Source organism: Poecilia latipinna, unplaced genomic scaffold (genome assembly GCF_001443285.1).
Source record: "Poecilia latipinna isolate Pla-1442-1.1 unplaced genomic scaffold, P_latipinna-1.0 Scaffold286, whole genome shotgun sequence".
NCBI lineage: Eukaryota > Metazoa > Chordata > Actinopteri > Cyprinodontiformes > Poeciliidae > Poecilia > Poecilia latipinna.
This window is the reverse complement of record NW_015112902.1, coordinates 292,353-319,556: the sequence shown is the minus strand read 5'-3', so window position 1 is coordinate 319,556 and position 27,204 is coordinate 292,353. Positions and strand designations below refer to the sequence as shown.

Sequence of the window (27,204 nt, the reverse complement as noted above, 5' to 3'; positions counted from 1 at the left end):
ACAGGTCATCATAAGCACAGAATCTTACTTCCTGTTAAGAAAATTAAAAACAAATCAATATGGATTTAAAAGTCATACTGAAAATGCAATAAAAATACTGATATAATACATTTTTATTTGAGGCTTTGCTTACACAAGACCTCTGTCTGTAAACTGCAGACTCAAATATTTTCAGGTGTTCATTGAGAAAAAGCCTCTATGTTTAGATGAGACCTTTGATGTAGTTGTCATGCCAGGACACCATTAGTCCATGGGCCAGACCATTTCTTTGTCCATTTCAGGATGGCAAAGTCTATCAATATTTTTTGAAAAGATACATGTCTCTAGTAATATTTTGGTATGATAGCCCTTCCTAAATGGCAGCTGAGTCATAGTTATCAGCTCATGAAGCAAACAACCCCTTTGGAAAAATTCTGTTTTTTGAGACTGGTGTAGGCTCATGGTATAAGCATTTGTCAAAGGTCTATAATATAATGTTTGGTGTCATCTTAAAGGGGACACTCTTGGCTTTCATTTGAATCAGGTTTTGAGTCTATCTGAACAACACAGAGATCACTAGAGGTTGTTAAACCAAAAACAATACACATTTTTCCACACCTTTTGACCAAACTAGATACATTTCTTTCATCCCAGCGGTATCCAGGGACCTCAGGAACACAAGAGTTAACAACTAAAATACTCAACAGACTCTAAGGAATCAGAAAATGTATGATATGCCTACACTGTCTGTCTATGGGAGGCGAATATGAGCTGTAATTAGAAGTTACAGACTTGGGCTATAACCTTAACTGGTTCTTTAGTGTGTGTTTGGAGGGTTTAGTTTAGATCAGTGTTTCTCAACCTTTTTTGGCCCAGCGCCCCCCTAGCCTTTATCCAGGTCCCTCACCGCCCCCACCAAAGAATTTGTAGGCTACTTTGCACTGACTATTATTTTATTATTAATATTACTATCACTATTGTAGATGTTTTGATCTTATCTTATCCTTGTTTCTGTATTTATCATCAAAAATCATTTCCCAGAGAACAAAAAACTCATGGGAATAGAAATTATTTTCACTCACAGTTGTCTATGAAAGTCTCTCGGTTTATTGCTATGTCCACTTTAGTCTCTTTCCTGTTGTTAGATTTATCATTTATTGACCATCATTAATCTTCACTCATCACCTGCTGCGCCGCCTAGTCGTCATGTTTCACATCATGTGTTGATTTTTTCACTGTTCAGCGTCGGATTCTCTGTTTTTATGCCATAATTCACATCTAGTTCGTTTTATGTCCCGCTTCTCCTGTTTCAGAGTTTTGAGCAATGTGCGCGTCGTTGTTTTTTTTAACCCCCTATGGTGCGAAGGTTCGGGAAGCGTATCGATGGGGAAAAGGCAGACTGACATAAACCTTTTAAAACAACGGAAACAATTTCTGCATTCTGATTATTGAAATTTAAAAGTGCTGTGGTACCGTTGTTCTATCACCCCCGTTTCATACCGGACCACTTACAGCTCCGGTGTTAACACTATAAAATGAACGCTCTCTATCGTGGTATCACTATGGAGGGATTTCTTTATTTAAATGGGTTCATTTTTCAGAGGGATACACAGTGAGGGTATTGTGATTTTAGCTACCAGTAGCAGGAGCGGAGCTGCGCCAAGAAGCTAACAGAAGCTAACAAACACTGAATAGAAGAAGAGCTGCCATTGATACAGTTGCAGCCAAGCATGGTGTAATGTTAAACAATACAGTTTTACCAAGTTGCTCAAAGTCTAAACTGGTATTTGTCATGAAGTGGGGTTGTTGATGGTGAGGAGAGACGCTGAGACCCAGGTTATGGTGATGATGGAGATTTAATGATAACAAAGCACACAAACAGTCCAAGGCAGGCAGCACGGCAGGAACAAGCACGCAGCTAAATACCGGTAGCAACTGACAAAACGGACTAGACGGAACAAATACAAACCAGGACTTAACAGTTCTACTGGCGAGTGACGAACGATGACAAGGACCCGACGAGGAACACAGACAACAGGAGGGTTTAAATACACACGGGGTAATCAAGGGAATGAGACACACCTGGGGAGCAATCAACGGGGAGGACAGGACAGAGACTCACAGGAACACAGGACTGAACAAACACAGAAAAACTCAAAATAAACAGAAAACCACGGATCATGACAGTATTGTTGTGCATATAAGGTGTAAAGTTTACCTTCGACCAAACGCCCCCCAAAGGAATCCCAGCGCCCCACTTTTGTAAAAATGTCCGCCAGCGCCCCCTGCCGTCCTCTGAACGCCCCCTGGGGGGCGGTACCGCCCACGTTGAAAACCGCTAGTTTAGAGTGTCACTCATGTTTAGTTTGTTAGTTATAAAACAGTTAATCAATAATAGTAGAAATGTACACTTGCATAGACTTTAGGATGCTGTATTGGCCTATTTATCAGATTTACCATGATGACCACATAGAGACATAGCAGAATTAGGGAGGAGATCACCCTCATTAAATGACAAATTCTGAGGTAAAAATATATAAAAAAAAGATTATTTTCAGATTCTTAGGCTACTATTGACAGCATAATTCAGATTATTATATTACATTTCTGCCAACAGATGATAACCTTAGGCATATCAGTACCATCTACATTATGCTTGCTGAGGATGTTGATGTCAATCAGGCCCACAAATGAGTTTGTTAAAAAATAAATTCAGTAAGATGTAACCATTAAGCTTCAGGTGAACAGCAGCATTGAATGGCCTTTGTTTGTCTGCTATTCATTTACTACCACATTTATTTTAACCCAGCTGTACCAGAGAGGAAGATAACTGGTCTCAGCATACTGTGACAACATGGTGACAGTTTCAGCAAATATATAACAGATTTTTTTTTTCTAAAATGTACATGCTGCAGCATTGAACTGCCTTTATTTGCATGCTGTTCATACCCTGTGGTGGCTACATGATTTAGCTGAATAGCTTTACCCTGTACTTTCAATTTCTACTTATCTGGAGCAAAGTTTAGTGCTGGTTTAGGGTTGCAGACCTGGAAATAGTGTTGATTTTTTGTATTTTTTTCAGGTGTCACATAGCTATTAACAGTAAATTAGGTTCTTCACCATTTGAGTATCTTCGATCCATTTGGAAATATCCCAGTGTGTGTGTGTGTGTGTGTGTGTNCGCCCACGTTGAGAACCGCTAATCTAAACAGTTCTGAGTACAGATGCATTTCACACTTTTCCGATTCTTCTTTGAGTAAAACTTTACCTGCACTTTACCTATTGCAGGTATTAGAACTTTGTGTTTTGTCAGCCTCGAGAAAGGAAAAGGAGACAATTTATGCCACTGTTTGTTATTTTACTTATTCTAATTTAGGTGCCCGGGTGTTTATTAACTTTACATAGTGTTATATCACAGGAATTCTGTTTTGCCTGGAGCACTGAACAAAGAACTTGTTTCAACGTCTCAGATCTTACACTGCCAAGGGGTTCAGTTATTTTCCATTTGACTGCACCACAAACAATGAATGAATAGATGCTTGAAATTCACACATATCAGTGTTTGGCCTTATTTTTTATTTTTTTTAAATCCCTGGGTGATAATTTTTTGTCATACTTCTTACTGAAAAAAAAAAAAAATCTCTCACAAGAATGGTGTTACCCAGAATGGGCTCAGTTCTCATTTCTTTGAAGTGTTTTGGCTTGGCATTGTGTCATTTATGCTGCTGCTCAATTTGGAGTTAATCTTTAGAACTAATTAAGTCAATCACACAAAGCTTTTTTTTTTCTCTCTTGGTATCAGTTTAGTTTTTTTTTTTTTTTTTTCAAAATGCCATTTCATAGTTAATGAAGGAAAAGCATAAACATTCAATGAAATATTTAAGAATCACACTGGGAGGGAGGGAGAGGAGAAATAAATACATAATAAACATAGACAATTGGTTTTTCTGTTGTATTTTGGGATAATTATCTAAATAATAGTTTTTTTTAAAATATTGACAATGATAAACACATATATTAAAAAGTAAATAATAATAATAATAATAATATAAATAAATTGGAATTGTTTAAATCAAATCACATTCTCGTGTTAGTGTCAAAGTCCCCTTCAATTTTGTGTAACAATAAAAAAATGTAATTTAAGTGGAGGAGGTTTTTTGTTTTAAAAACACAAAGTGAAAAAGGCATAGCATAAACACTCTGTGTAATGTTTTTGTCCACAAAAGAAATCCTAATTGGTTATTTTGATTCATTAATGTTTTTTTTTTTATTGTTTTTTTCCAGGGATGGTTTTCCACTCTAAATAAACTCTGGAGGCTGTGGCTATGTGCCATGAATTTTCCTCCACAAAATGAGGCAGGTTTTTTGCAGTCGCACCAATCACTCAAGCTAAAATCCTTGAGGGGGCTGCCAAGTAGAATTTAGCAGGAGGATAGCGACACCAAAGAGACCACAAGTACCTCGGATACATAAATGCAAGTTAATAGATGAATTTGTGAAATGCTTAAACATGAAAAAAGCTCTGCTGAGTTGTATCTCACCCGAGGGACTTTGGGAGAGACGGAAAAAAAGGGGGCTGAGTGCTGGGAAGACTGGCATTAACTGGAAAGGCGCTCTTTCCTCTCATCAAATAGAGATGCCTGACCCAGTTAAATTTGCAGGTCTAGCGTTAATATAACACACACAGACATGCACGCACAGATATGAGACATTCATGCAGATGAATCAAAAATTTTGATTTACGTTTGCTTTTCAAATACGTCTAGTTTTCTCCCCCCTCCTCTCCTCGCTTCTAAATCTGCTGGTGCATTAAATCCCACTTGCAACAAAATAATTTTTTTTTATTAATTTGCTATTTTAGATTCCCCTAGCAAGGTTTAAGACCATTAAAGGAAAAGAGGAAAACAGCGTGATGTAGAGAATGACAGAATGGGGATATGGTGCAGAGGTGGTTGGCGTAAGGGGTTTTTGAAAGGCGGTGAATGCCAGCTGTCCAGATGCCTGTCTCCCATCTGTTTGAACCCCAACATCTATCTGGCACCACTTCCACTTACACACACACACACACACACACACACACACACATACAAGTACACACAAACAGACGTGCTGTCACTTGCATCGGCGCTGAAACAAAAACAGCATTGCCTCTCACATTAGCCTTCTGTGGGGGCTGAAGGATTGGGCGCAGAAATCGCAGTTTTGGGAAACCGCTAATGCTGGTGTGTGTTTACTTTCATCACTGTCACGATCACTCATATGGTAAACTGTCCTACGTTACGCGTATCCATACTTCCCTGCTTACTTTTAAAGTAGCTTTTAGGGGCTATTTTAAAACAATTCCTAGCTTTGAGCTTGAAGTAAACTCAGCAGGCTGAGATTGGCTTTCTGAAACAAGGCACAACTTCCTTAGACACAAGTCAGAAGGAAATCTTGCAGATCCATGCAGCTGGGATAAGATTTATTCAAATTTCAAATCACCCCTGAAGGAAAGGGACCCTGTTTATGAAGTTGATACCTGAAGACTTAATGTACTATATTACTGTGTAGACAGTAATTGTCTGTGACAGCTGACTTACGCTGTTATATTAGTGATTATGGTTGCTAGCTTCACTTTTGAGATTTTCAAGAGGCTCCAATCATTCCCAGCATTCAAAAGTGGAGGTTGAAACCAAAAACAGATGAAACAGAGCAACCATTGACTCTTCCTGTTACCTACTGAAAACCTCACTCATTCTCTCCCACATCCTGAATGAACTGTAGACATGCTTTGCATATTGTAGAAAATACAACTTCCTTTCTGAATAGGTCCTCGCTGACTTCATTTTTAAACTTTTGAGTTTTCAGACCAGATATTGTTGTTGTGACCGCGATTCCGTGCACCAATTGAGTTTTTGTGGTCCATCTCCACACATTATTTGATGTAAAACGTCAGTGTGCGCCAAACTAGACATCATAATGATTGCTCTGTCACTAACGTAGCTGCAGCAGAGGGGGAAAAAAAAATGCATTGATGGAATACATGCAGAATGGAGGGAAAAGGCTAAGATAAGAGATAGAGATAAAATTGTACTTGCTTTAGTAAGAGATTTTTCGTAAGTTAAGTTTCAGTAACAGTGCCAACTGGTAATACGAATATAAGTCCAATGTAGTACAATATTAAATGACTAAAAGCAAAAATTTAAACAATGTGTAGTTATGAGTAGGTGTACATTTTTTTCCTTTTCTGCTTTTAAATAGAAATCTTAACATATTCACAAGATGCTAAGCTTGATAAGATTAGTCTACTTCGCAAGTTAAAGCCACTTACTGCACTGTTATGGCACTTCAATAGACACAATTCCCTTTGCTGAGAAATATTATGGTATTTTAATATGGAATCTCGTGCCACAAACTCTTAATACAGTGCTGGTACAGAGTAGTGAAGCGGTGCATAGATTATTGCAAGAGAGGATGGTCCGGGAGATAATTCAACAGATGGAAAAGAGTGTGTTCATGTACAGAGGTGAACAGAGAATTGACTGAGTGGAGCCGAGACATCTGGAGAAAGAGTTCTGCTGTCCCCACGGAGCGAATCCCTTCATAACTATTGCTGCTCAGAAAGACAACCTGTCATTATTAACCCACCACACGTTGATGTTTTTATATAAGCTGGCTTTGCTACAGTTTTTCATTATTAAGGTGTTGTTGACGTCTCAGGAGTTATTACGCCGTTTTCTAAGATTATTTTTGCAAATAAGCTTGAGGTTTGACAAGTGTATTGATGTCTACGCATTTAAAAAAAAAAAAATCCCTGAGTTGTTTGAAGTTGGAAACCAGTTCTTTGAAATGCAGCTTTCAAATGGTTTGATAATCATTTGTGGGTTGAAGCTTGGTTTAGACAAAACATTTGTGAGCAGGTTCTTGCCTGTGAAAGTTCCACTGCCAAGTGCGTTTGCAGATATGAAGGGTTTTCCTCTCTTTCATGTGGATATGAAAGTTGATAGCAAAATGATGCCTCTGTTGGTGAAACGGCACACATTGTGCTTGTTTAATGATCAGGCTTATTTTCCTCTGTTATCTCTTTTAGTATGTTTTGCCAGTGGAAGCTTTTTCAGTTTTTCTGAGGTTAAAAAATCTGCCCTCCAAACTACCCCTTAGGCTCCTTAAGATTTTTCAATCCTTGTCTTAATTTAAGCAATAACAAATGTCGAAAACAGATTTTTTAGCCAATATGTCCCATCTAAACCTAGTTTAAGCCATTGCGTATCTCAGTAGCAGATTCTTATGGTATGACATCCTTGAGTAAAATTACTGGGGGTGCACCGATTTATCAACCAGATGATTTATTGGTGCCAATTTCCTTAATTTTAGGAAAACGCTGATCAGCTGATACTTACATGTGAGGCCTTATCCACCGATCTTATCTGCCTTAGCAACTTGCTTCATCTTCGGTACTTTACTTCTCCTGAGTTTGAGGTTCTATAATCAGTAAAATCCTCCTTTTATTTTTTGCAGCCTGTTTACAATCTGCATGTCTGGCTGGCTTAAGTCTCTCCATTACAAAGCTCACCAAGCCTCTACCATGTTGAAGTCATTTTGTGTGGCAGCAGTCTGGTTGAAAAATAGAAGAAAGAAATTGTGACAGAGATACAGGTTCCTCTGAGGATAACAAGTGGGTAACCATCAGAAACAGACCATGCTAAACTTGTGTTTACCTTTGAGCTTCCTATCAGTGCTACATTAAATCTAATAACATAGGAGTGTATCCTCACTTGGTCAAAATCTAAAAAAAAACAAAAAACTGGGTAAATCAGAGCTTGTTTAAAACAACCTGTGTTTAAAAAAAAGTCAAAACAATTTTTTGTAAAAAAATAAAATAAAATGAGAACATCTTTAATGTTCTCAGAAGCACTTCCTTGGAATCACTAAAAAGTAAAACCTTCGATTTAAAGACGACTCAAACCTGGAGTGAATTATTGTACTTTTACAACAGACACTTCAAAATCTAGTTCAGGATTCATAAAATCGGTGCTCCTTTTTTGTAAACCCTGACCCTAAACAAATAAATCCAACACATTTACATTTCACAAAAACAATTCGCAAAGAGATTGCCAAAATCTCATTGCTCTCTTGAACCTAATATTGTGGCTTGAACAGATCGTCACACTCTAAACTCTTACATTTTTTCAGTGCCAACATTATCTTCTCTATGTCTATTCAAAGAAAATTTGCCTGACTGGATAAGCAGTACCCCACCTTCGAGTTTACCTGCTGCTGCTGCTGCAAAAAAAGAGGAGATTACAAATAGTTTTTTTGCTGAGATTGACGGTGCTCCACCCAGATAAACAGCAGCATTGTGCTGAAAAGTCAGATATGGGAGTAACAGATTGTCACAGTTTAAGCTAAAAACATGCTAAAGCAGCTGCTATGTGTCCCACTAAGAAGACACAAATATCTATGGTGTGACTTTGCTGTTTTCTGTTAGAGATCTTAGTTGGCAGAATACAAATGAGATGTTTAAACTAATATATTGCACACTTGGTCACACCCCTCCACTCACTCTCGCACATGCCAACACACGTTAATAATGCATTTTGACCGAGCGCACTGGGGAACGTATATTGAGTTACAATGCAAAGTGCTTAGCTACTAACTTAATTTAATTCTTAAGTCTTTGTAGCCTCACATTTGGCTCCGTGAGTGCACGTCCGCAAGACATAGAGGATGTCTTAGGGAAGGAGACAGGGGATCAGATTAGGGGATTGTGCACATCTGTCACCGTGCAGCCCATCTTCCACCATTAGATTAAAGCTAATGAAGACACTCCCTGCATGTGTCTGTGTATTTGTTAGTTTGGAAGACTCACTCTCAAGAGGAGAGGTGGTGAGAAGAAGGAGAGACTGTGAGTGCCTGGAACCGGCTCTTTGCTCTGACTCCAGCTGCTCAGGTATCATAAATCAGGAAAGGTTCCTGGGGATCGATTAAAAGCAGCATGACAAAGATTTGTAGTTTGGGTTCGGCTCGTGGCATAGGAGAAAGACCCAGATGACTGAATTATGAAAGGAAAAGTACAGGCTTTATTTATAAACAACACACACCTATACATATATAAATATATATATGTATGTGTGTGTGTGTGTGTGTGGGAACAAACAGCGAGAGGTGCCACAACAGCAAGAAGACGAAGTTGTAGAGTGCAAAAGAACAAGCAAGGGTATAGAGTCATAGAGGGAGAGGGAGCGATCTTTCTTCCATGCTGCTTCAGCCTTCCTTTCAAATTAGTACAACCCTGTCTCCTGAGAATGTGACATTTTCACGGAGCAAGCGAGGGAGAGATGGAGGTTCAGAGGAGGGTGGAAGGTGTGGAAGACAAATGCGGGAACTGGAGTGGGGCTGGGGAGGGGAGGCGCAGCGGAGAGGAGACAGCAGGTTCTCAGAGAGATGAGGAAGAAGAGGAGTGAGGGGAAGGCAGCGGCACAGAGGTGACGGCAGGGTTCAGGGTTTCACTTGGTAGCGTTGGGGACGGATGGAGGAAATGATGAAAAGGAAACGAATGTGTGTGTGTGTGTGTAAGTGTATGCGTGTGCATGGGTGGGTGGAGTAGTTATTAGTCTACCCTCCAGAGGCTACTAATGCACTGACCTTCATTAACTTGCATTAGTGTCGTCGTGTGGATGTGTGCGTGAGCGTGCGAGCGCAGTGTACAACTCGCTTTAGTTAACACTCATTACGGAGTCTTTGTTTAAAGGCCAGCAAACTAATGAAGTCATTAAATAAGTGAGGAACATCCTGATGCAAGTATTGAGACCAGAAACTGGAGGAGCACTGAGGACAGAGAGGAAGAAACACCGGAGGAGTTGTGGGCGTACGACAGCGTATAACAGACCTGACTAAAAGAAAGATGTCGCAACAGCCTGTCGTTGACAGTCGCTGTTGTCGGGCCATAGGGTAAGCGCTGATGAGAACACATCGTGATAGTCCTCGAAGGAACCCGAGTTCACTTAAATATACAACAGTGAGACAAAAACATCTAAATCACACCGTGTTTTATCTTTGCTGCTGGCAGGGGAGAAGAGAGCCGAATACACCGTCATGTACTTTGTACTGTTTAAAATACTTGAATTGGTTTTTGTGTAACATCATTACTCATTCCAGTTCTCGCTATCTCTAAATATCTGTCTGTCTGTCTATCTGTTTATCCAGATCTAATTTAATGTCATGTCGTCCCTCTGCAGGCTTTGCTGGAGACCCAGAAGCAGCTGGGTTCCTACATCTCCAATTTTACTTTTAATCTGGGCTTTTCTGGAAAGTTTTACCATACAGGTGGGTTTCTGTTTGTGCAGGCAACATTTTCTGCATGTAGACCAAAAGATGCAATTTTTTTGGTCTCATCTGAGCAGAGCACCTTCCTCCACCTGTTTGCTTTTTGTCGAATTCGCGGCTCGTGACAAACATAAGATCTTTCGAATTTCTTTCAATAATGCATTTCATCCTATTTGGAAAAAAATGTGTATGAACACATAAAAGGCACTGTTTATTTGCCATCATGCACCTTTCAGTTATGCATAAAACCACAGTAAAACAAAACCAGGTTTTTTATTGAAGTATACGGCACACAACTATGTGCTCATGTCTTGTATTTCACAAAGAGAGCACCACTTTCTAGCTATTTCTTTGTCATCCACCTTTGTTTCGATTTCATAAAAGACTAATTGTATATTTGTCCTTGTTATAGAGCTACAAAGTAGCATTTATGTAATTATGCTTATGAGGTCATGACATAATGTGGTGCAGTAACTACTGTAGTGACACAAAGAATGAACTTTTGTTTTTGTTTAGATGTATAGTTCTGCAGCAAGAGCAAGAATGTACAGAACGAACTAGAACGAAAGTGAACTTAGATATTATTATTTTTTTTTATTTTATTTTACTTTTATCTATGCAGGAAAATCCCACTGAGAAATTAGGTCTCATTTTCAAGACCGACCTGTTCCTGTAATTTAGTCTTATGGCATCTATTATAGCAGCATTCTCAAAGTTTGGTAACACTCTGTACTTAATTAGCAAGAATTTATAATGTTTAGAATTTCCCCAAACTTCCTTGTTTTGGAGCAGGCTTCATTCTGTGTCCTTCTGTCCTTGAGAATGTGTGTGTGTGTGTGTGTGCGTTTCATGCGTGCAGGCACAGTGGAGGAGGATGAAGGAGATGATCTACTACTGAAGTATGTAGATGAGTTCTGGTGGTTCCCCCACATGTGGAGCCACATGCAGCCTCACCTCTTCCACAATGAGTCCTCTCTGTTGGAGCAGATGGTCCTCAACAAGGAGTTTGCTCTGGTGAGATGGATGCAAAAGCAGGAACATTCCTTGCTGCTTTTTTGGCTTGTGGTTGTTTTCTCCCATGTGTCCTCTTAATCATGCCTTCCCTCATGATTTAGTTATTTTGGCGTCTTGTCACTTTTATTATTATTTTCTTTAGAAATAACAGACTCTACATCTTGTGTCTTACATCTATTGTGATGTAAGATGCAACGTCTGCAGCAAAAAAATACTCATTATCGGAACACGGCCGAGGTTAGAACCTTTTAAATGTGCCGCAACCCAATTACTTCTCAGCTACGGCCTCTTTAAAGGATTTATAACTGCATGCCAGGGAAAAAATGAAAATGTGCAAATTACATTTTAATAGGTTATTTTATCAAAGTGTTGGATTTATTTCAATAGTGAAGCTATACTTAAGTTAATTTGCAGCACTTTCTATAAAACTGGTATTTTGTCCCGTTACATTCTCATGCAGTGGGAAAAAGATTCACCTGTACAGTAAGTAGATTAATTAATTTCCTTTAGTTTGACTGAGATAACAGATCTCTTTTCCAAGAAAGAGCTGACCAAGATAACAGCAACACACTTTAATTGCGGAGCTCACACAGCAGAGCAGTAAACAATGCATTAAAAGATACCAAAATGACTTGCACAGTGGAGGGTTTTCATCTGGGCTTTAAACTCATTCAAAGATGATACATTTTGCAGATATGAGCCAGGTTAAAGATCGTTCCAACTTCCAGGAGCTAAAAAAAAGGCAAAAATCTTTTTTTTTTTTTTATCCACTGAAAAGTGGATCCGCTTTTTCAAAACTGCCTAATGGTCGCAATTTGCTTCCTGCGATAACAGAAGGAAAGCTTAACCGAGGCTGGACGATATTGCTGAAAAACGTATCACGATATAGGTGTTTTATATCATAACCAAAAAACTAATCGATAATTATCAGTACTGATAGTTATTGATTTTTTTTTTTTGTTTTGTTTTGTTTTAAATATCTGAAATGCTGCCAAACTGGTGTTGTGACGTTTCCTCTTTTATCCACAGTTTTCACTCGAGCTGCTGGTTATTTTTAAACACAAGTTTCTCACCAGGTTGAGCAACTTGCTTATCAACCACCAACCTCGTTTATTACCAGGTCATGACTGGTTGAGCAGCTGAAGTGTTTCTTCTGCCTCTGTCGTTCGCTGATTCAGTGAATATTCTATACATTTAATATTGTATAGATGTATTATATTGATATTAATCATGTGTCTATTGCTATGTATATTGTATGTATTGATATGTATGTATTGATATATATTGATGTAGTGATATGACCAGTTTTATTAATTTAGAGCAGACACACTGATGACATATTTAGCTCAAACCTCACAGCCTTGTGATTTAAACTTTACAACATGCAAAGACAAAACGCATACATAAGCATACAGTGTAAGTCTTCATAGTCAATAACAGGCACAAAAGTAGATTCCACTATATTCATTTTTAGGCTGATAGAAAAGCAAAACTGTTTGTGATAAATTGTTGGAGAAGGCTTTTTCAGTTGTATATAAAAAGTTTTAAAACTTGAAGATAGATGTGTCCCGTAATTCTTCATACCTGCTTTACTTTGCTTTGTCTGATAAGAGCACATGTTTTAGTAAGGGTTATTTTTATGACCGTATTGAGCTGCGTTCTCACACATGCTGGTTTGCTTAAAGGGTTCATTCATCCTACTGAAGGTGAGCCTAAACATGAAGTGTGATTACTATACTCTTTTGTACACATGCGCACACACGCATTCACATTTCCTCTGAACCGCTGATGCTTAGCCCTGACAATGTGCGTAGGTGTATGTCAGAGCAAAGGACAACACTATCAGTCTTCCGAATGCAGCCTGCAAGCTCACACACACACGCACACACACACACACACACACACACACACACACACACACACGCACATTCTCACGCAAACTGTATTTTTTTTTCTAATTTCCAACCCGAAGGCCAATACAATAACAAAACTCAACTCAGCACGAACCATGTGCTTTCCCCTACAAGGTCACACCGTTGGGCCTTGTGTGTTTATATGACACAAAGAGCTGTAAGTGTGCCATAATTTTCTGAGTTTATATATAAACCTTCATGTGTGACTCTTTGCATGTGCCCCCCTGTCCTCCTCAGGAGCACAACATCCCAGTTGACATGGGCTACGCCGTGGCCCCTCATCACTCCGGCGTTTACCCGGTGCATCTGCAGCTGTACGAGGCGTGGAGGCGAGTGTGGAACATACGGGTCACAAGCACCGAGGAGTACCCTCACCTAAAGCCCGCCCGCTACCGCAAGGGCTTCATTCACAACAACATAATGGTGAGAGGGAGCGCAATGAGCACGCTTAGTGTCATTGTGCTGCTAGAAGTTCAACTTCAGATTTGTTCTTAAGTCTTTTGCAAATTTTGACCACTGGCTTCAAAACATTAACAAAGCTTAAATTTCCACAAAAAAAAAAAAAATATTCTTATTTTTTTTGTGTGTGTATGTTTTTCCTGGGATCAAAACCTGTGCAGTTTATTTAGATCATAATCTGTGAGCAGCTCCTTCCTCCTGTCTTGGGTGCTACTGCAGTCTGGAGACACAAACTTCCTTCCACTGCAAAGGCAGAGTCACTAAAGAACAGTGAAACCAGACTTAATATTGGATTGTTTGGTACCAATTGTGGTTTAAAAGGCATGGACTATGACTCCAAAGTGTTTGAAAATGTGATGGTAAAATGGATTTTAAATCAAGTGTGCTGATCCCATCCCCCGTAAAGAAAGGAAAAAAGGAGAGCTGTGATTAGCATCAGAGTTGGCCATCTAAGGAAATCCTCTATAACAGTTTCACTTGCATCCAATCTGTATAGCTGAATTAAAATCAGTTCTAAATCAGAGGAAACTTGAAATAATCCACAGATATTTAATAATTAGTCATCAATATTTGTTTCTCATTAACAGCAACCATGAACACATGTATCACCAGCAGGTCTTCTCCTCTTAAGCTTAAAATGGATAAATAATGAATGTTCCTGGACAGTTGGTCTAACTGTGTCTCAGAGCATAAACACTGAAATAAACATTTATATATTTATCAGTAAAAAAAATCTCTTTAAAGTCTTTGATGAGAATGTTAATCTCTCTGTCAGTGAAGACGCTGAAACTGAAAGCTTCTGGTTCCTTTAACTGAATATTTTGTACCAAGATAGGCAGATTTTATCAAGGTATTTCAAAGCAAGCTCTGCATTGCTACATTTTTGCTCACTTTTGTCTGATTTGGTTCTGGTTCCTGCCTTGGAAATGCAGAGAGAATAATAATATCAGAAAACTGCAGTGGTTCCTCAAAAGTTCCTGCATTGGTAGTGCACTTCAGCATATCTTCTTTTTAAAATTAACCGGTTTACTTTTATGTATATTCCCATCAATTTTAACCAACTTCGTTGTCACTGATAAAGAAATGCAACATGATGCCGCCACGTTTCACCATAGATGTGGCGTATCCAGGGTGATGTGCAGCGTTAGTTTTCCCACTGCAGAAAGCATCCTGCAAAGAGGCTGCGAAGATGACACTTTGTCTCATCTGACCAGGGCACTTTCCTGCAAATACTTGCTTTTCGGTTTTTAATATGACAATGTATGAAAAGGTTAAATAAGTAGAACGCTTTTGCAAGACACTGTAAACATTCACGTCAAGCTACTCCTGCTATAATATAAATGCAGACGTGGAGAGGAGAAAGTGTTCTCACCCAGCCTAGGTTAACATTGAAGAGAAAATCCAGACTAATATTGAAACAATGAATAATACATTTTTAAAGCAGATAAATTAAAACAGTGTCTGTTTTGACAGCTTGTAGTGCTTCTCGGTGTTCTTTCTCTTTTTTATAGGAGTGTTTACTTTCTGTCTTTCTGTTGAAACAGGTGTTGAAGCTAAACGTAAATTGTGTGCTGATTGTTTCTTGTGGTTCCAAACAGAAAAAAAAAAAAATCAATGCCACACGTGGTGGGCAACCTCTGTGTTTCTGTCTTTGTTTATGGGTATGGACTTTTTGACCTTCTCTCACAACAGCACGCTTCACTCTCTTAATTCANTATTCAATGGTTTCCCAGAGCTTGGAGAAAGGGCAATTTTTTTTTTTTTTTTTTTGAGTTTGCATTTTTGAATATAACAGCATATGTGTCATAAACTGACACATTAGAATAGACAGCATTAGAATAAAACTTTTGTAAGCCATTTCGAATATGCACGTCTGTAATCAGTGTGCCCGCTCGCTCCTCCTCCTTCTTTTTATTCACTTGTCACTCAGACTCTTAGTGAGTCTGCCAACTGTTTTTTTTATTGACAAAAGAGCCAATCACATCTGGCACCTTAATTATCAGTAAGTTTTTTTGTTTTTTTGTTTTTTTGCCGTATTTGGCTCTTGAGCGAACAATATAAAGAGACGGCTATATCAATTTTCCAATCAGTCCAGCTTTTATTTCTTGATGTCTTGTCACAGTGCTGTAAAAGACAGCCATTTAATCCTACATCTTTTCAGCACAATGACAAGCAGGCCTTTTGACAGGCTGTTAGATGTTATTATGCATTTTTAATCAGGAGGTATTGAAAAGCATCTGTGACTCACCGAATTCAATAAAATAACAACTTACAGAAGACAGATGATTGATTAACAGTTTATATAAAAAAAGGATAAATTAGAAAATAAACAAAGAAAAATGAAATAAAACTACTCTGATATTTACGTCAATTTAATACAGATTGTGTACACATTGTGTTTTACACCCTGATATCAGTTTTTTTTTTTTTATTTATAACTTAATTATGTGCAAATCAGGCTCCCTTAGCTACCATAGATTTCTCTGCTTTAAAGGAAACAAAAGAATGCGACAGGAAGTTACTGATCCCGCTTCTTACCATTTTCCTAACACATACTACGTTGTGGGAACCAGCTGCTCCTTTTGGGCCCCAAACCAAGGCCCCATAAGAAGAAGGATTTGGGTTAGGCTACAGAAATGATTGAAAAATGAATGGAAGTCAGTCCAAAGTCCTTGTGAAGATAGAAAGACGTGCGTGTGTATGTGTCTAAGTATGAAAATTAGATTGAGGAAATGACTTTAGTGGTGCTTCTCAGTGTTGTTGTCTAAGCACAGCTGCTGAAGGGTGATGAGAGTAGAAAAACAAATGTTTGTACAAACTCTGTCGAAAGAAAGGTTACTAAATTTTTTTCCAACACATCACAAAATATAAATAGTAGATGAGTAAAAAGAAGAAAGCAACAGAATGTAATCATGAAAATAACATAAATTAATAAAATAGGTAAAGAAAGGGGGGAAAAAACAACATAAATACAGTGTGATACACATATATACTATGGTTGTAGATTCAGAGTGGAGACCGGTGTACATAAAAGTGGCTTCAGCTGCTTTTCAAAGAGTCAATAACGCCTATGGAGAAAACAGAGAAGGAGGATGTGCGCTTCACTTGAAAGATTGATCCATGCAGGTTTAACAGGGGGCGTGTGGAACCATCAGCATCATGGCCTCAAGATGTAAAAAGCCACGAGGAAGAGCTATGTCTACAATCTATAAAACTCAGTCTAAAATTAGCTTGTTAAAACTGGTTTGAAAAAAAACAAACTCTTACAGTAGTCCAGGTAAGTTTAACTAAAAAACATGATTAATCATGAAAAAAAAACTTTTGACAGCCACCATTCTTAGATCCTGTTTACATGACAACATCAGGACAGTACAGCACAGAGGTTCTGTTGCGTTTTGGCCTCTTATTCGTACGTTAACTCGCAGGTCAAACACGTAAAGGTTTGACTACGGGCAGCACTGTGAAACCTTTTAGAATTGCGAAATGATCGTGTTCATGTAAAGGCAAACCGAAAGCATTTTAACCATGACGTCAGTCACATCATATTGCGCTTGGTCTAACTCTGTGTTCTGTCTTTGCTGCTGTGCTCTTCGGGTTACTTAAAATGTTAAAGCAAAATCTTCTTTAACATGCATTTACACCATTTATCCCAATGGTGTAAATGGGTCAGAAAATCCACCAAATTTCACTGCGTCCTACAGGCCTGGCTTGCTCACTGTCTTTATTTCTTTGAATACACAATGGAACATGTTTTTGGAAACATGATGTAAACAGAACCTTACAATGATTAAAAAAATGATCTGAATAAACTTTTAGTTAAAGTGAATTTGAGCTGATTTATGACATGATGATACAGAGGAGTACACTGCGATGTAGTATAGTTGCAGAAATAATAATAATAAAAAAATCTAACAATACATCCTGGTGGAATCCCACAAGAGAAAGTGTTTTTTTTCTAATGTGACTTGATTCAAGTAGCCATTGAAAGATTTCTCAGAGAGAGAACCATTTTAAAACACAGGTGTAACCAGAAATGTTTTTGCTTTTCTCAAGTTGTACAATTGGGAAATATTGCATAAAAACTCTTCTGAGTGAGGAAAAACATACACAATAACTCAACTTTATGAGGACAAAAGGTTATCTAACACACTATATCAATAGGTACCCTACTATCTAGAGAAAAATAACAATATAAATTAAAAAGTCAATATGCTCTCCAGGCTTTTTCTCTCATTTTGATCGCTCACAGCCTCCTGCCCTCCCGGAAGATAACTTTGAGACATCAACAGCACCCTACCCACTTTCCTCACCTTTCACATTTTTCACGCCCAATTTTCCCAGCTATTCCTACCCATTAATCTCTTTCTCCTCCCCTGCGTGCTCCATCTTCGTTTGCTCAGAGGAGGACAGGAAGTTGTCTTAAGGCGGTAAAATTGGTGTTTGTGCGTCTCTGTCAGCAGATTGAGAGCCACCCACTGGACCTACAGTATCAGAACAAATCAGACTGAGATATGGAGCTGTGCTGTGCTGTGCTGTGTGTGTGTGTGTGTGTGTGTGTGTGTATTTCTTTTTAAAATGTACTATATCAGTTTGAGCTATGGCACTGTGGATAATTGGTTTGGTGAAATAGTGCTGAGTGTCTGTGGCAATGGTGGCCTTCTCGCATATGTGTGTGTGTGTGTGTGTGTGTGTGTGTGTGTGTGCATGAAGTCTCCAGCATTTTATAGATAAACCAATATCTGCGCTTCCAGCCTTTACTCTATTTCACACGGAGAAGTGCTCCACAAGGAGTTTGCTATAAAGATGTTTGTCTCTTTTCTTTTCGTCCCTTCTTCTTTATTAATTAACTAATAAAAACGCTTTTAATTCACAAGCTGCCAGATCCTTCTAACAAGCACCCTGCTGCTTCTTTGTAGTTGTTTTGGTGTGCATCAGTTTCAACAGTGTACATTCTAATTAATTCCATTTGAATGACGACTGCAGTCAACAATGCGTCTACAAATGTTTGACAAATGTTGCTGCTTTGGCGATCTAAAATGGAAAAACTAGTATTAGTATTAATGTCAAAGTAACGTCAAATTTGCTCTTAAGTTTGATAAGACCTATCTTGGACTCCTTTTTCCACTGGTAGGGTATAGCATGCAGCTCACGTAGGGTATGGTGTATTTGGATGTTTTTTTTTTTATTGCCCTGGGAGAAATCTATTCCTTCCTGAGCTGGGATTAAAAGCAATCTGCTCTCATCTCCTTTGGTAAACAGCAAGTCACCCAAACATCATACAAGGGCAGTTGAGGGATGGGTGGAACCACTGTAACAGCATACAGTTAAAGTTTTAACTCATGACGAGAGATTGCACTTGTGCCGTGTTTATTCTGCTATTTGTTCCTTCTGTGAATTAATCCAGGGCTCCAGATACACGACTCAGGAGTTCTAGTTTGCTTTTGTGAAAACGCAACTCCTCTAATCTAACACTTAATCCCTCTCTTAATAAATCTTCTGGACGCAGTCTGGATGACTAGGTTTGAGCACCACCTGAGTGGGGCAGCTGGAATTTCATGCTAAAATGTCAAAGAGTGCTTGAAGCGGCAGACTAAGGCAACGAACCTTCATTGACCGCATGCCGCCTGCTGCAGAGATTACAGAGTTGACAGGGTGACAAGTCTTTATTCACATTTTCCAAGATTAAATACATGTTGAACTTTTTTTTTCCTCACTGAAATCAAAAGCCACATGTCATTAGGTTTTAGAGGCTCCTTGTCCAAAATGAATGTGGCTCTTTGGACCTCTTTGTCATAACAGCCATGTTGGCTGGCGATTATAGGGAAAGCAAAGGTAGAACCAATAACAGTTAATAATGGCTTCTGCGGATTAGGTGGCAGCAAGTCAGCATGCTTACCGCCAAGAACCTGAAACTGGACTACCTGAATGAAAGTGAGCCATTTGTAATTACACTATTGCCATATGCGGTATCAAACAAATTACCCCAAATGCATTCTGCTGTCTTTTACATTACAGAACAACCATTAATTCAAGCAATGCATCATATATTCACGTCTCATCCAATCATTTCACCTTTACATCTACGATCTCGTGCTTTCATCGTTCATATTGTTACTTTTTATTTCATATTTAGCTACAGGTTTCCACAAAGCGGCAGTTTGAATTGCAAAAAGTTTAATCATGTTGGTTTTTGTCATACTTATGGGGAGCTCTTTGACACATTAGGGTGTTTTTACAGTTCCCGTGGACTGCTGATGTAAATGTGAGCACCAGTGTAGCGTAAGCATAAAGCTTCCAGTGGCTCTCAAAGGGGTCATAAGAATAACATAACAAGGACTCATAAAACTGGATGATGTCACTTAGAAAGTGTTGAGTTTGAAAAGGAAACTCTGGCAGCCTGTATATATATAGTGATATGTGACCTTTGCGGTTCTTTCCCTGTCTACTGTTTAATTTCATAGGAAATTAGGACTGAATTAACTACAAGCAAATTGATGTTTTCGCAGAGTGATTTATATAAAATGCTTGCTCAGATATCCAAGGCTTCCACAGAAAATAATAAAGAAAAAAAACATATTGGAATTATACCACATTTTTCTCATACAGATGTTAGTGGTCATATCAAGTATTCTTTTGCCTTGGAGGTTAGAAAATCAGAAAGCTCTTGGGAGGGAAGCAACACCTGTTGCCGGAGCAATGAGAGTGACTCTTCTATCAATAATGTCTTTTCAACAGCGCACATTTGGTCTCCATGGTAACTAGCTGTCTTACTGACTAATGGATGACAGTTGTCTCCACAATTTTTACTTCAGTGTTGTCAGTTTATGGGTAAAGTGCTTGTGTGGTGCATTCAATAATTACAAAAATATTTATTTTCTCACCAGTGTGTCTCCGGTCAGGTCCAATGAAGTTGATTGTGGTTAACACCAGCTTTCTGTTTGGATCTTTATTCGGTAACGCTAGTTCATCTGTCTGGATTCAAATAATGTAGTGGTTAAAACCAAAATTAAGTACATGCTTCTGAATAAATCTATTCTATGTTCAAAGGGGTGAATACAAGCAGTGGTGTAAAAGGTTTCTGAGTGACTTAAATAACTCCAGAATTTTAGAGATTATTTAAGATACGTTCTAAATCTGGATAAGGATGGAAAAAGAAAACTAAATGTGAAAAAAAAATGTTTGCTCTTCCACACTGTGTCCTCCCCCATTATCTATATATCCCATCAATTATGCAAAAAATGTAAATATCTGGAGCACGTGAAGGCAAAAATGAACGCTTTCTAGAGCAAAAGAGGTCAGTGCAAATGTATTTTTGGTGTTTTCAAATCCATCTGCTTTTATTCGTCAGAGTTTATTTTGTAGATGTGAAACATAGTAATAGGTCCTTCTTTCACTGCATGCCGCTCTGTGTGTGTCCAGGTGCTGCCTCGTCAGACGTGTGGCTTGTTTACTCACACCATCTACTATAAGGAATATCCTGGTGGACCCAAGGAACTGGACAAAAGCATTCGTGGGGGAGAGCTGTTTCTAACTGTGCTACTCAACCCTGTGAGTCAGCGAAAGCTTGCACACAGCCAAACACAAGCACGGACGCACACAAGCACACACACACACACACACAGACACGAAGAGAGACTGATAAACATTTTTTTTTCTTTTGTCTTGGCCTTGAAGAAGCGCCACAAGGTTTTACTGCTTTAACTATAACTGTAACTTCCTTCAGTTTTGATCAATCTAATTCTTTCAGCATTATTCGTCTGTCTGCCTCTTCTCCTGTCATGGGCAGCGTCTCATTCTTGGAGCTGTGTTCATCTCTCCACTTTAAATTAGGTCTCTCCACCGGGGGGGTTGCTGTCACATACATCCGTGCACACGCACACACACACACACACACACACACTCACAAGCAGGTTTTCCACCTCTCACTTACCCCTGCTGTGTATGTCAGCTCAACTTGACTCTGCTTTGAATTAAGGAACAGAATTAGGTTTTGGGTGGGAGTTTAAGAAAAAAAAAAAAAATCATCCACACGTGCACGCCTGCAAGGGCGCGCTCGCACACACGGCTCGAGGCTGGATATTCAAAGAAAGTGTCCCCCTAAACATTATCTTTCACTGTCTGTGTTTCTTTCTCTGCCTTAAACCACACACATGCAGATGCACAAACACACAGAGATGCTCATAGAGCGGCAGTAAGCTGTATTGAAGTGTCAGGTAAGGGAGTGCTGAACCAGAGGAGCTGTCAGAACTCACCCGACATCACAGAGTCAAGTGCAGCTCCCTACAATACCCCAGTCTGGCTCTTTCTTCTGTCTCTGCACCAATTTGTCTCTCTCCTTCTTTTTGTTTTCCAGCTATTTTTTCTCCCCCCGCCCCTTTGTTTCTTCTCTGTCTTTTTTGGTCACATTTTTATGATGCCTTTTTCTTTATGCCTGTCTCATTATTTTCCTTACTTTCTCAAGTCTCTCTCTTTCTTGTGTTCTTTAAGGTTTTATTTACTAAGAATTCTTTTTTCCCCCTTTTGTTCTTTCTCTCACCTTCCTCTGCCTCTGTGTGTGTAAGTGAATCCCCTTTTTCTTCTTCTGAGAAGAAGGTCTTGCCTGTTTAAAAAGATCCTAATAGATATTGGCAGAAAAATGCTTGCGGTTTCCTGCTTACTAGTTGAAAAAAAGAGAAATTACTTTCCTATCCAGCTCTAAAGAATTGCCTAATTGCTTTGTATTGTGCAGCTCCCACTTTGGACAAAGGATCTCTAGAAGACAAAGAGGTCTTACATCTCCCCTAGCAGCGATGACAAGTTTCTAATAATACATAGAAAAAATGTCATCAAAGCAGAAAAAAAAAAATGAAAGAAGGGTTATCTATGTTTTTTCTAGTCAGCAAAAGCATGGATAGTGGGGTTAGTTGGAATGCATTGTTACGCTAAGAGATTTATGTAAGCACAAGCCAAAGTGTCTGAAGTTGCAGTGCTTTATAAAAATTAAAGAATATCATTTTGTAGACTACTGTCACCCAGAGGGATGTAATGATGCACAAAGATCACGTTTCGGTATGTTTTCGGTTACCTTGAGTCAAGAGAAAGAAATAAAAAGAAGGTTTTAAAGTTTAAATCAATATGGAGTTCTGTACCTATTGTGTGCGCTTGATATTTGGTGCCATTAGAAATAAGACTGAAAAATGTGTTTGATGGAAACAACAACAACAAAAAAAAACTATGTAAGAAATGGTGGTTGCTGTGGTACTGGTACCTTCTTAATTTTATAAGAATATCTGCTGTATGGTAGCACAGGATTAGATAGGATAGGGTAGGCTAGGCTGAAACAAGATAAGGTGCAGATAGAATGAAACAAATGCTATGCTGTAGCCTGGCTTGTTTTACTGCTTATAAGACAAAGGTGCAACTAGTGCTTTATTTAATTTATATAGTCATTTTAGCTTGAGCTAAAAAAACAAACAAAAAAAACTCCAGTGAAAGATTTACGCCCCTGGTTGCTAGACTTTGCCTCTCTCACATTTCTAATCTATTGTCCTTCTTCCTCAGAGCCAAAACAAATGACACTAAGAGACACTTTTGTACCATCAATAAAACCGCTAATAAACATAAGCAGTAATTTTTTTTTCCCCCCTAAATGAGAGCTGTCTGCCCTGACTGAAACACATGCACAGTTCACACATACAGTACAGGTGCAAAGATGATTCATGTTAGTGTCTCAGTGCAGTGTTTCAATTTGCAGACACAAAAGCTTAATTAGTGTGCGCACTTTGTGCCTAATCAATAGTGCTCTGTGGCTCGTTGCTTAAGTCCCCCTGGGTGTTTCCCTTTGTTTGATGATCTGCCCGTCGGTAACAGTGCCACTTCCTGTCGAATGACTTTAAATCACTTTTGGTATTTTGTGGCAGTTTGCCACGGACGGTGACCAAAAGCACGTGGACGTGTTTGCATGTGTGATGGCGTGGCTGCATGAAGGTGTTCATGCAGCGCGGTCACGGAGCTCGGCTCTTACGTACAGTACACAGTACACTCGACAATCGATTGGACTCTGCAAATAGCCAAAAGGGCACAAGTCATTCCCCGATAAATGGTCAGAGAGATGTTGAGAAAGGAGAGAGGAGCAGGAGGAGATGGGGAGCGGTGGGAAAGGCGGAGGGGGGGTGGGGGGAAGCCGGGTGAGAAGGTGGCAGACAGATTGAGATTTAATTTTCAGGTCACGGCATCTTGTGTCACTTGAGAATCCAGACACATACAGAGAGGAAATGATGCACATATAGCCCCCCGACACGCACACACACACACACAAACACACAATAGAGAATATTGTTGTGGACTGAAAGCACCAAGTATGTGTGTGTGTGTGTGTGTGTGTGTGTGTGTGTGTGTGTGTGTGTGTGTGTGTGTGTTTTAGAAATATCTGTGTGTAGCTGGCATAAGCAGAGCTTTAGACATATATCAGGTCTGACATTTAGCTCCGCTTAGCTCTACCACTAAGCTTATTAGCCGAAGACCAAATATCAGCACAATCTCCCCTTCTCCTGTGTTTTAGCCACTTCTCACCCTCAACGCAGACCACTGATATTGTCACTGCTTTGGGTGTCTTCTCTTTCTTTCTCTCTCTCTCTCTCTCCATTTTCTCCTCCTCTTTTTTTTCATCTCAGCAATTCTCAACCTCTGCATGTTGACTTTGCTCACACGTGTGAATCTTTCCACACCTCTCTTTGTCTCATTTCCACTTCTTCCCTCTTGTTCTCTGGAGTCCCGCTGATCGCAACTGAAGGCTTTGGCATCTCATCAACACATACAAGCTCTCTCCAAAACAAAGGCGCGCACACACAGGCACACAGTGAACTACAATACAAACTGGGAAGACATTAGTAAGCGACGGAAAAGCAGCGAAAGCTGGTCTAACTGAAAGGGACAGTAGTTGTTGACAGAAACAGACAGAATACATTTCACCAAGATCGTTTGCTGTACTTACGCGCCGCTTTCAGTTGTCTGCTGGCGTGACAAACAGACTGAGATGAACCGCGAGAGGAAGAGAGAAAAAAGGCACTGCAGGGGTAAGAAGACATGGGACAATGACTGAAAATGAGACAGAATGGGAGGAGTGAGGCTGGGATAAGCAGTTATCTTTTTAGGAGTAATAACAATTCAATCAGGGTGAAATGTATGCAGAACTAAGTGGCCGGTAATGGGAGACGGGCCTCAGCTGCTTAAATGAACATGAGGTGGCAGTGGTAGTCAGGAGGCAATCGGACACACACACAAGAGTGCAGAAGCTACTCAACAGGACAGTTTCGGTTCAGATTCGATGACATTCCAGCCAAAAACTGAAAGCTTCCTTTCCCATTTCTGTTTGAACTGAAGTAATAACAGAGAAATAAAAAACGTAGTTCAACCTTATGACTTTCGTGTTTTTGAAGAAAAGGGCATAAATAAATAAAAACCAAGTCAAATAAGTACTTTGTAAATCAGTCAAAATATCTGACCCGACCTGGCCGGAGCCCATAGACGTCGTGTCTGAGCCCGAGCTAATGTGACCACCTGTAATTAGAGGTTCGACCCCGAAGTAAACCCGATATATTATTTTAATTAAGGTTTTACTGCTGTTGTTTTTAGACCGCGGTTTGAATAAATAGTGCAACTTCTTCTGTTACTCCAGAAGAAGTGTAACAGGGGGGAATCGAGTGCAAATCTTCTGGCATGTGTGATCTGCACTTATTTTCCTTTATTTCTTTCTTCATCAGGTTAAACTACCTACTCCTCTCTTTAGACTCTGATAAGTAGATTACTACAATTTTATATTGTGTATTGTTATTTTTGTTTTTTTCTGTGCTGGATGTATTTTTATTCAGAATGTACTACAGAAGCTTGAGCCCGACCCGACCACCAATCATATAATTTTCAACTGGTCCCGGTTTTAAATCTAAACTTTACTAGAAAGTTACTGATATCAGAGACTTCCGATATCCGAGGGAGAAACATGACTTGTTTCTGCAGAGCTGCACCAATAATTTGGAGATTAAATGTTTCACAGTTATGTGTATAGCTTATGATGCAACCCTAGTTTGCATATTGCATGAGTATCAGGATAAAGGGTGTAAAATTAACACTGTTCTATTGCATCAGGATAGTGGTTTTTCACCCTGATGTCATGGCTTTGTTGCTTTTTTTTTATTTTATTTTTTTTTTAATTACATTTAAACATTCCCTGACCATGTCGGGATGGGAGTTCAAAGCTCTTGAGTGTCCAAAAGTGGTCAGATAATTATTACCTGAACTTCTCAGAAAATAAGTCAAATTCTCTTGCCTTGTCAACCACTTGCCTAGTGCACAATGAGAGGAGTGCATCTTTATCATTGCAAAGTGTCTGCATAACCCAGCTTGAACTTAAAGGGCCGTTTTGGTCTCTACTGCTTCTAGAGACAGTCCAAGCACTAAAAAAAAAAACAAAAAAAACATCCAGCTGTTTTCTGGAAATAAATTCAACTTTTTTGGCCATTTCAAAACTTCACAAATATAACATGACAAATCAGTGATGGGTTAAGATCACAATAGGCAGAACCAACTGGGCAAAATCTGATGATTTCAACAAAAAAAAAAAGTATTGAATATGATTTGTATAACCCATAGACCTATCCTAAACGGTTCAAGGAAACATAATAGGTTCCCTTTTAATTAACATTATTATATACTATCAAATTTGTGTGTTATTTGCTAAAGTAGAGTATAATAAGCCCATGACTGCTTTTATCGATCCCTAATGTGGAACCAGACAAGCTGACAGACAGTCAGAAGGGAGGATGGACGAACAGATTCAAACAAGTATCAAGTAATAACTTCCCAAAACGCAATCATATTAAGCGGGATTTGAATATGTCACAAGCTCAAATACAAGAACACATGTTCCTCTAATCCTGCAAGACACGCTAACTGTCTGCCTGAGTTTCTGCATGCTCGTGCGTGTTCTTGCATGCATGTCCTTTGAAGAACATCACTCCATGTCGGGCTGACATGTTTCATTAGGGCATCTAGGTCAGCGCGAGATCTGGAGGAGGAGGGGAAGAAAGAAGAAAAAAAAAGCATAAAGTGACTTTTTGGAGCAGAGTAAAAAGTGAGAGTAAGACATCAAACTGATGAAAGAAGCGGAGGGAAATAGAGCTGCATAGTAGCAATGAGAAGAAAAGATGAGGAGTAAAGATTAAAAGTGATGGGCTGAGAGGTTGTATTTATACGTTTCGAAACACTGCCAGTCCAGGCAAGATGTGAGTCCAGTTCTATTTTGAAGTAGTTTCCCTTTTTATTAAAGGCCCATATGGGACCCAGAGCAATTCAGTGCTCAAGAAACACAGAGAAAAGGTTTGGATGGTTCAGTTAATTGAATTCTTAGCCACAGCACGTTCTTCCACCGGGGGGCTCGGAGTTTTTACCTCAATGGGAGATTAACACCCTCTCAAGTGGGTTTTTACTTTTTTTTCTGTTTTAATTTAGACTCACCTGCCAAGGTTATTTTCTTTTTGTCACCTCTTCCATTTCCTCT

General features: G+C 39.2%; 1 protein-coding gene and 1 long non-coding RNA gene across 4 annotated transcripts in view; one reads left to right on the top strand and one right to left on the bottom strand.

The window, feature by feature from the left end:
- Positions 1–27,204, top strand: part of ndst3 (N-deacetylase/N-sulfotransferase (heparan glucosaminyl) 3) — a 59,392-nt gene that overhangs the window by 15,154 nt on the left and 17,034 nt on the right. For all 3 annotated transcript variants that reach the window (XM_015034057.1, XM_015034056.1, XM_015034058.1), the window contains exons 3-6: positions 10,197–10,284; positions 11,144–11,298; positions 13,449–13,634; positions 21,090–21,218. In XM_015034057.1, the coding sequence (XP_014889543.1) occupies positions 10,197–10,284; positions 11,144–11,298; positions 13,449–13,634; positions 21,090–21,218 (558 nt within the window). The remainder of the gene's footprint in view (positions 1–10,196; positions 10,285–11,143; positions 11,299–13,448; positions 13,635–21,089; positions 21,219–27,204) is intronic.
- On the bottom strand, positions 3,695–27,204 carry LOC106948415 (uncharacterized). Its single transcript, XR_001425166.1, has 3 exons — positions 26,258–27,204; positions 13,069–13,075; positions 3,695–3,704 (listed from the first exon to the last, which is right to left on the bottom strand). It is a non-coding gene; the product is annotated as an uncharacterized LOC106948415 (long non-coding RNA).